The sequence below is a fragment of the Pagrus pagrus genome, assembly GCF_965226575.1.
Source record: "Pagrus pagrus genome assembly, chromosome: 21".
NCBI lineage: Eukaryota > Metazoa > Chordata > Actinopteri > Spariformes > Sparidae > Pagrus > Pagrus pagrus.
The window spans coordinates 8,037,533-8,047,289 of record NC_140208.1 but is presented as its reverse complement, the minus strand read 5'-3'; the positions used below and the strand labels follow the sequence as shown (position 1 = coordinate 8,047,289).

The following is a 9,757-nucleotide window of genomic DNA, read 5'->3' as shown; positions in this document are numbered from 1 at the left end:
AACTTTTCAGCAAATTGAATATCTTAAGGTTTTGTTCCTACTTCTTAAATCCTAGTGCTTTAAAGTAGGGAGAGGTAAATGTAAACACTGTTTACAGTATCTGGTGTCTGTAGATACAAGTAACTGTACAGAAAAGATACATACTGCAGAATACTAGTTCAGACATGATTAATGAGACATGTTTGCTGAATTTTAACATGAAATTGAGAATATCTGCGTTTAAACTCGGTGCAGCCATGAAATAACATTGGATGTGACTGTCACATATGAAGTTATGTGACTGATGGTTATTTTTGACACTTCTGATGAGATTACACAAAAACAAACTCACAGCACATCGAGAAATGACTCTTTATTGAAAAACTATACAGTATAAGAGCTTTAGTGTGGCTGTCTACAGTAAATGAGCTCTGACCTTTGCAGATCAGGATGAATACATGAATGAAAGTCTGAATATCAAGCTGTTTTAACGTGGAACGCAGCGTGAAAGCATCTCTGTGATGTACGTGTTGTTCTTGGCGACGAGCTCTTTCTTCATCTTCCTGAGCTCCGTCTTCACCTCCTCTTCACTCATGGTGGCAGAAGGAAGTGACTTCACCTTCTCCAGGAAGTCTTGGATCAGGTTCTCCCCCACCTGAAGGGACAGGCAGTGGATTAGGTTTACAAAAACTACTGCAGATGTTGGGTAAATATTTGTATCTTCAAAAGAGAAAGTATATTTACATATTTAGCAGTTTTAGAAACAGCTGGAGGAGTTACAATGACCCTTAAAGGACCAACCCGTCAACTATGTACAACTATTTATCATATATAAGAAGTGATGACGGTGGATTGTGGGAAAACGGAGCCCTACTTGTCTGTCAGTCCGTCGTCTCTTGGCCTCGGGCTCCTCCACCTGCTCCGACTTCTCCCCCGCAGGCTCCTGGAACTCCTCCAGCTCCTCCGCCTTCTCCTTCGCCATGGCAACCACAGCTGGCGGGAAGGCAGCCAGCTCGGCAACGTGGATCCCAAAACTCTGGTCGCACACACCTGGACGTACAGTCAGGGCCGAAGATACAAACTTAGACAAGGAAACTCAGTTTTAAACATTTTAAAGAGAATTTTTTTTGCTTGGTTTTAGTTTACTTGTTTTGTTTACACTTTAAGTTAATAAACTGACGGACACAACAAGTAAGTTGTTTGTTAATAATCAATTGTCAGAAATAGTTCTCTTAGTACTAAGTACTCGGTAACATATCCTGGTACTCTGTAGAGTAAAAACTAAGATTTCACAAGTTTGTGACATTTTATAAACCAAACAACTAATCAATTAATCAAGAAAACAATCAAACGATGCATTGACAATGTAAATAATCGTGGAAATAGTCATTACTTGTAGCAAAACCTAAAAAAAACCTAAATAAATCTAACTGTAAAGAGTTCTTCCTTTATATCCAATCACATCGATCCTCACGCCTTGGAAATGTATAAAACTGCATTAATAACATGGCCGTGTGCTGAGGTCTGACCTGGTTTGACTCTGTACAGCATGGTCAGTGTGTTGTGGGAGGTCAGCGCTGTGACGTGCAGGTTGTGGACGGTGGGCTGCTGCGCTGCCAGCGCCGTCAGCTCGTGGAAGTGTGTGGCAAACAGGCAGAAGGAGCCGATTTTGGAGGCGACGTGTTCGCTGATGGCCCAGGCCAGACCGAAGCCGTCGTACGTGGACGTGCCTCTGCCGAGCTCGTCGATTATGATGAGCGAGTTCTCCGTGGCCGAGCTGGAGGGGGACGAGCGGGGGCGATGAGAAAAGGCTCGTTTGTCACAATAGTTTGAACAAGTTCTCGTGTGTCTCATCTTACCGCAGAATGGCAGCCGTCTCCAGCATCTCCGACATAAAGGTGGAGACTCCTTTGACCTGGCTGTCTCCTGCTCCCACCCTGGCCAGGACGCTGTCAATCACGCTGAGCTCCGCCTTCTCGCATGGCACAAAGCAGCCGATCTGAGCCATCAGGGCGATCACACCCACCTGACGGATAAACGTAGACTTGCCGCCCATATTTGGTCCTACAGATATAAAAAGAGAAGAGGTTTATGAAGTGTATCATGAGTGATGGTGAGGTACAAGATGTGTCTACAGATACAGAGAAAAAACAAAGGATTTTACACAGTAACATGTTGCGGGAACGTCTTTTTCATCGTCTTATTTTTGTAGTTTGAGCCTTTATTTGTAGTTATAACGTCAATCAGGCACGGTTTACAGGAGGTAAACATACATCCCAAATTCGAACCTGTGATAATATAGAAGCTCTTCTCTCCCTGGACGAAGGTGATGTCGTTGGGTATGAAGGCGGTGTCCGCGTCCGTCTCCATGCAGGGATGTCTGGCCTGCTGCAGCTCCATGCGCCTGCGGCCGTCGGCCAACAGACGGGGTCGAACGTACGGCACCGGGGCCGAGACGGACGCCACGGCGAAACTCACCACCACATCCAGCTGCGCTATCACGTCGCTCAGCGTCTGGAGGGGATCCACGTAACCTGGCGGTTTAAAGAGTTCCTCACAGGAGTTAATACGGAGACGAGAGGCTGCTGCATGTTGCACAAAGTCTTCCTCTGTGTGCTGAACTGAATGAAATCAATTACTAAAAAGGTCACAAAAGGCAAATTCCTTCTAATTAAGAGATGATCATTGTTTGTCTGTCTGTCTGTCAAATCAATGTCATGCAGACGAGATACAGTGAGCACCATGTGATGAGCTTCCTCACCTGAGGCAATGTTGATGATCTCTTTGACGATGGCATTCTGCGCCTCCTCGTACTCCTCCCTGTTCTTGGAATACTCCTCATTTACGGAGCTCAGCTTGCTGCAGACATGTGAGAGAACAGACCATCAGCTGACAGGAGGGGCAGAGGGTTTACCGAGGCCGACGTCAGGTGTGAGGCGGCGCTGTCGGACGGACCTGTTTGTGAAGCGCACTCCGTTCTTCTGCACGTCCAGCGTGGTGAATTTCTTGTTGTTCCTCAGACTCTTCTCCTCCTTGCAGGTGACTCTCAGGTAAAAACCCAGCATGGCATTCGACTCCAGCTTCACCGTCTTACCGGCATCCAGACCTGAAACACGACGTTACTCTGATGAGCTCAAACTGAGACTCGGACGACATTCAAGCATCAAAACACAAAGACTTCTCCGCCTCATCTGTACAGCCATCAAGCTACATGTATACGGCTATTATTCACAGCCTCATTAGTGTCAAAACCAAAGCTCATGACTAGAAGTCAGAAGGTCATAATAAATGTGAAGCCACCAGGAAGTTTGTACAAAGGACATAGTACTTACACTTTACAGAGCTTTAATCTGTAATTGCTGTGTGGGTTATTGTCTGAAATGAGCCGTCACATGCTTGTGCTCTCTTGGCTTGGTTTATATTTGCGTGACAGACTGGGACGTATGTGACACATATTTTGTGGATTTGTGGAGCATGCTGGCTTGCATACGGCAAAAATACGACATCCTCGTATTTTTTGGCATACTGCATTTCACATACTAAGTATTGGAACATACTACATCTTTTTCTGGCATACTAAATAGTATGGTAGTAAGGGTACTGGAGGCCAGGGTATGTGTGGGAAACACTGTATAGACAATATAACACCCATTAAGTCAATGCACAACACAAAGATATCTTCACCCTTGAAGGAGTCGCCCAAGAGGTCTGTTTTCTCTGAACGTTAACGTGCCAAAACGCATAGAAAAAGCTTTATTTTAAGAAATATCATGTTCATGTGGACAAGGCAGGAGAAGAGAAACTGTGTGTCTGTAGTATGACTACAGTTGGTTCATCTTCTGGTAAATAATAAAGACAATGAGCTTGTACTTTGATATCGTTTAAAGTTTTGCCTTATATAAGACAATGCTGACTCAGCACAGAGAAGGATTTACTTAGATTAATAGATTACCTTGTTGGCAGAGGTGTTGGCGTTGTGTGTGTGTGTGTGTGTAATCACCTAGCTCTCTGGCTGCACTGTTCAGCACGACCTGCATGCCCTTTTCCAGTTCGTCCATCTTTTCTCTCAGCTCACTCAACACGGGATCGAACGACGGCTTCACCAGGAACTCGTGGTGGTCAATCTGCGCGTGACGCACGACACGCAAGGAAAGAAACCACGTTAACAACACGGAGAATTGGTAACATGCAAATATGATGGATATTTGAATAGTTGAGGAAAGACCTGGTTCATGTCCAGAGTGGTTTCAATCATCTCCTGGTACTTCACAAAGTCATTCTGCATGTCTCTGAGAGGAGACAGGAACACGGCCTCCAGCAGGACCTCGTAGCTTCCTACAACACACAACAAATAGGCCGATTATACAAATATAATGAGTATAAGATAATAGCTCCTATGCTTTAGCCCCATAATTAGCATACAGACGTGAGAGTGCATGAATCTCTTCATGTGACTCTCAGCAGAAACGTCCCAAAAGGTCAAAAATATTCCTTGTAGATTCTCACTGATCACATCAAGACTCGATCCTAAATGGCCGTCTTCTTCCAGCTTGTACTATGAAACCAATTTAGTATGAAGTCTTTATTCAAGAGCGTGGAGCGTCATGATCACATTGTGTCACACTCTGCCCCTCAGATCCATCCTGCTTGATAAGAATGTCTTCAATGGGAGCAGGGAAACAAAACCAGGTTTCTTTTTCCATCATACAATAAGACTAGAGATGCAGCGATTGCAATTTTCTTGGCCGTGTCAAATTACCGAATATTTAAAAGTCTGACCTGCCAATTCTTTCCTTCTACGAGCTATAATTAACAGCATACACAAACATTTTTATAACCTTTTTTAAATGAAAATTCTGCTGTATGTTTTTAATAAAACACTGATCAAACCAACACATTGTAGACCATTTTACCTGAGTATCTCTCCAGGGCGGTGATGAGGGCCGGGATGTGGCTCACAGCCTGGTAGACGCGGTAGCAGTCCTGCAGCGTTGCCGTGTGACGGTGAAACTTCTTGGCCAGACGGTGAAGATCGGGAAACCGCCGCAGCAAGTCCTCCTGACAGGTCTGCCTGAGCTCCGAGTCGCACACGAAGCTCTCCACCAGGTCCAGCCTACAAACAACCAAACAAAGAAAGTCACAAGTATGGTCTGGTTCAACTCAAAGTTTGAAAGCTTTAATCATACGCACATTATGTTCAACTGTTTAAGAGAAAGTTTAAAGCACTTTCAAGGTAATTAAACCAAAGAGTCAGCTTTAGCCGATACCATCTATTAAAAACGTGCTTCTGGACATCTCTTGATCTCGACAATTGATTCCCATCATTGTATTACCTCTCCTCTATTTTGGTTTTGTCCATCAGTGGTTGTTTGATCCACTGGCTGACAAGCCGCTGACCCTGCGGTGTACGACACTTGTTCAACAGACCAGCCAACGAATGTGCTCCGCTGGTGTCCTCGGGGGATCCCTGCAGGAGATGATTGAAAAAGTGAGTTTCAATGCATCAACATGATACGGTAATAAAGATGCCTGGGAACAAAAACAACCTCAACAATCTACCAGTCTAGGCCATCCTGTGACATAAACACCTGTGGAAAATGTGTCAGCAGCTGCAAAAGGTCGGCTCTGAGACCACAGCACCGTACAAACAAGCTTCCTAGTTAAAAAACAACTCGGGAACAAGTTATACATTGAGTGAAGTACACACTTTACCTTCCTCCAACCACAAATGTTACACTGATTAACCTGATGAGTTAAGAGTTTTACACTAGGAGAGAGTCAGGTTAGCCGTTTCCCCTTAATTCTATTCTCTATGCTAAGCTAAGCTAATAGATTGCCATAATACAGCTGTAAATTGGTTCCAGATGTGTTTACAGGCGCCATAGTTTCTGATTAAATTCTGCAAAAGTAAACTGATTAAAGCTGCAGATTGTAACCAGCAGTCAGTCTTCTCAACTTCCTCTCAGCTTCCATACATGTAGCCGGATTTTAAACGATACGATTGGATGTTTCTTGCTTAAATCTACCTCAGGACCTGTAACTTTGACTTGTATACTTTGTATTTAGAGCATCTTCCACTTTGAAACTGAATTAGCAAGAAAATTCACTGCTGTTAAGTGTCTCTGATGTCATTTTTTAATACCTCTCAGAAGTACAGATTTAAAAACCATGACTAACCAAACTACATGTATTGGTAGACACCCGTAGAGGTGCGACAAAGAACACCTGGTTCCTGTCACTGACCTGGAAGAGGTTCAGAGCCCTCACAGCAGCGTTGTCCAGCCTCATGTACTGACCCAGGTCCAGAGTGGTCAGACTGAAGGAGTTGAAGTTGGACTCGTCAGAGAGCAGCTCCAGGAAACGTACCACCGCAGCCAAGCAAGACATGGCCACCTGAGAACGCAACAACACACGGACGTTTAATATATTCAGCTTTTATTTAATTCAACCATTCTCCTGATGTTGTTTATGCAGACAACAAGGGGGAAATAAATGTTTTTTTCTTTACATTTTCAGACGTTGGACTGTTTCATCATGCGTTTTTTTACTGTTTGGCAAGAAAACTAACTGGACACGAAGCAACGCATGAGAAAACACAGATGATACGAATTTGACTTGATAATTAGTCGGGCACAGTTCAGAAGAGGAAAGCCATTTTCAAAAGTATATGGTGTTCCTTGAATGCAACAGACTGTTCTTTATCCACAACTTCAACTGCAGTGACATGTTATAATGACATAAATAAAAAACAGAAATGACAAAAGTAAAATGGTAGATTTTATATGTTGCATGATTATTTTATAGTCTCACACGAATCAGGTCGTCCTGTTCAGTGAATCAAGAACAAGAACATAAAAGAGTTGTGCACCTTGTGTGATTAAATTACCTCCATTGAGGAGAAGAGCTCTGTATCGTTATTGTCTAGCCCTTGATGTTATCACATGAGACAGAATCTTCTGTGATTTTAGTGGATTTTTTTGTCTTTCTTGCTCGTCTCAAGTAGGTCAGTCTTAAGTGTCAGGAAGCTCTGTCTGTTGTTCACCTGTTTGTCCAGCTCAGGGAGAGTGTTACTCGCCACCGTCTGTCCTTTCTTGGCCCTCAGCAGCCTGTTGAGATCCTGGACCATGTCCTTGCTGCTGAACTCGGCTCTCTTCCTGTCAGAGACCAGCACGCCTCCACGCTGGACCACCTGCACAAACACGAAACGACAATAATGTCTTCGCACCATGAAGTCCAGTTAAAGCGAGTTTCATGAAACGAGCGTTTCAAATCTTTGACACGGAGCACAGATGCTTTTCTGTCATGGCGTCGCGCTGCTCGACACATACCTCCCGAAGTTTACTGCCGTCAGCGTTGCCCTCACCCTGAGCTAAGAGACACTCTTTGGGGCTGATCTGGACGAGCAGAGACTCCAGGTTGGAGAAGATCTCGTTGTCCGGAAACTCGCACACTCCCATCGTCCTCTGGGCCGCGTCCACGTAGCCGACCCCGACCACGCGCTGTCCGTCAGCGCCTGTAGCGAACCGCACCGCCACGACTCCTGCGCAGCCCTCAGCTCCGGTTCCGCCGCCGAACAGGATGTCTTCAAACTGGGTCAGGTTTCCTGGAGAGGCCTGAGAGAAAGACAGAAGGACAGAGGGATTATAACTACTGGTTTATCTGAAGCTGCAATAACATAACATCTGTGGATTTTAAACTCAAAACAATCTACTTAAAATCTCCTGACTTTTGCTTACATTTGTCATCCTGTGTTCAGTCATATCACCCTGCTTGAGTTGGTATTTAACAACAGTATAGACTGGACAGTGAAAGCACCAAATAAATGGCATGTAGACATACAGAAGCATAATATATAGTGAAGGACAGTGTCACTCCTCCATCATAAACACGTCACCTTGTACTCGATCCTCCAGTCGTGCTCCTTGCTGCTCTTGCTCTGGTTCTTGTACACCTCCACTCGGTACTGCCTCACCAGCAGCAAGTCTTTCACAAAGGCCTCAAAGTTGGGCTTGCTCAGGACCACACTCTCCAGCCTACGACTCCCTGTAGACCAACACGTTTACATTAATATTTCTGCAAAGCTCCCTGTGAAGCAGCTAATAGCAGCATTTGTAGCTAGATTAGCTCGCGGCTACATCTTGACATTTGAGTACACGCATTAACACCACGCAGCTGAATTAGCTTTGAAACAGCAAACGCAGCCTGTCAACACTTTGTAAGCTCCAGCTAGCTTCTCGGTTAGCTAGGCTATAGAGATTACCTGAGCCCAGATATTTGATGACCCCATTCGTCTTGAAAACCTCCTTCGCCGCGAATATGGCGTCTTTCCCGTGAGCAGTGTAGTAGTCGTTACGGTCGAATATCCTGAAAGTGGTGTCCGGTTTCTCCGGCATGGAGAAAATGAAGTTTAGGAAGCCGTGCTCGGCTGCGCTGTCCATGGACAGGTTCTGTTTCGGTTGCACCGCCATGCTGGAATCTCCCGCCACCGCCAGGAACAAACAGGAAATGACGCTCTTCTTCTTCTGCGTCTTCTTTTTCTTCTTCTTTTGGTTTTATGGCGGGTTGAAACGATGACTTTTACGCTGCATACCGCCGCCTGCTGTACCGGAGTATGTAGCATGGGGATAAAATTAAATTAAATTAAATTAAATTAAATTAAATTTGATAAAAGAAAAGAAAAGAAAAGAAAAGAAAATTGTATAAATAAAAACACAATAAATTAAGATAAAATAGGATAAAACAAAATATAATGAAATAAATTAAAATAAAATAAAAATACAATAAATTAAGATAAAAAAGGATAAAACAAATTAAAATGAAATAAATTAAAATAAAATAAATTAGGATAAAATAGGATAAAATTAAATAAGATAAGATCAAATAAAATAAATACATTAAAAACCACAAAAAAACTACGCTCTTCTTCTTCTTCTTCTTCTTCTTCTTCTTCTTCTTCTTCTTCTTCTTCGTGTTTATTGGAGGGCCGCACACCATCGTGAAAGGCCACCTCCTGTATATGTGTGTAGATGGTAACAAAAAAATCAATAAAGACAAGCTTTCAATCATTAAACTTGTTTTCAAATTAAAATGATTAATTATTTTGAATTAAGAACAATTAAAAGATTGTAATATTTTCCAAGTAATTTGGGTTTTTATCATGAAACTTACAAAAAACAATAAAAGTAATTTAATTGTTCAAATGATCTGTTAAAGGAGACGTATAGAGTGCTGTTGGGATAGCGTGTTTTTGTAGGTTAATCCAGAAGTTAGCATTGCCCTAGTTCCCTGAACAAAAAGCCTATTGGATTTTGGGATATCGTTGAAAATAAGCTGTGTGGCAACCATAAGCATATGATAATTGTGTTGTTCAGCAAGATAATCTTCTCAGTTGAGCACCACTGTTGTGATTTTCAAAGCATAAATTAAATAGAGGTCAAAAGCTAACCACTACGCCTACCACAAAGCATGTGACTACACAATTACTATACACTGATCAACCTACAAGTTGTAAAGTCAGAGTTAGAATAGTTTTTTTTAACTGAATTCGGCCTTTAAAGACGGACTAGTGAGTATTGTTCGCTGTGATGACGATTAAGACACACAAGAGCTTATGTTGTAGAGGGGAACATGTAAATATCTCCGGCCTGTGTTAAACACAGACCTTATTTAAGGCATTAAACCAAAAACCAATTTTTTCAAAAAAGGGCTAAATGCAAACTGATTTAGTGATTTTTAGACATTTTTTAGAAGTTTTTATTTGGAAATCACTTTGTTTTAT

The 9,757-nt window shown here is 42.9% G+C and overlaps 1 protein-coding gene across 1 annotated transcript; it reads right to left on the bottom strand.

Annotated features, from left to right (window-relative positions):
- Positions 1 to 337: 337 nt before the first annotated feature.
- On the bottom strand, positions 338 to 8,473 carry msh2 (mutS homolog 2 (E. coli)). The gene is made up of 16 exons (XM_084342595.1): positions 8,240 to 8,473; positions 7,874 to 8,022; positions 7,308 to 7,592; positions 7,022 to 7,168; positions 6,223 to 6,372; positions 5,313 to 5,446; positions 4,893 to 5,092; positions 4,205 to 4,314; positions 3,980 to 4,103; positions 2,935 to 3,085; positions 2,741 to 2,838; positions 2,268 to 2,513; positions 1,839 to 2,043; positions 1,509 to 1,756; positions 854 to 1,029; positions 338 to 634 (listed from the first exon to the last, which is right to left on the bottom strand). Exons 1-16 carry the CDS (start codon positions 8,445 to 8,447, stop codon positions 467 to 469), a joined length of 2,799 nt encoding a protein of 932 aa, XP_084198721.1. The 5' UTR covers positions 8,448 to 8,473; the 3' UTR covers positions 338 to 466.
- Between the last annotated feature and the right edge of the window lie 1,284 nt (positions 8,474 to 9,757).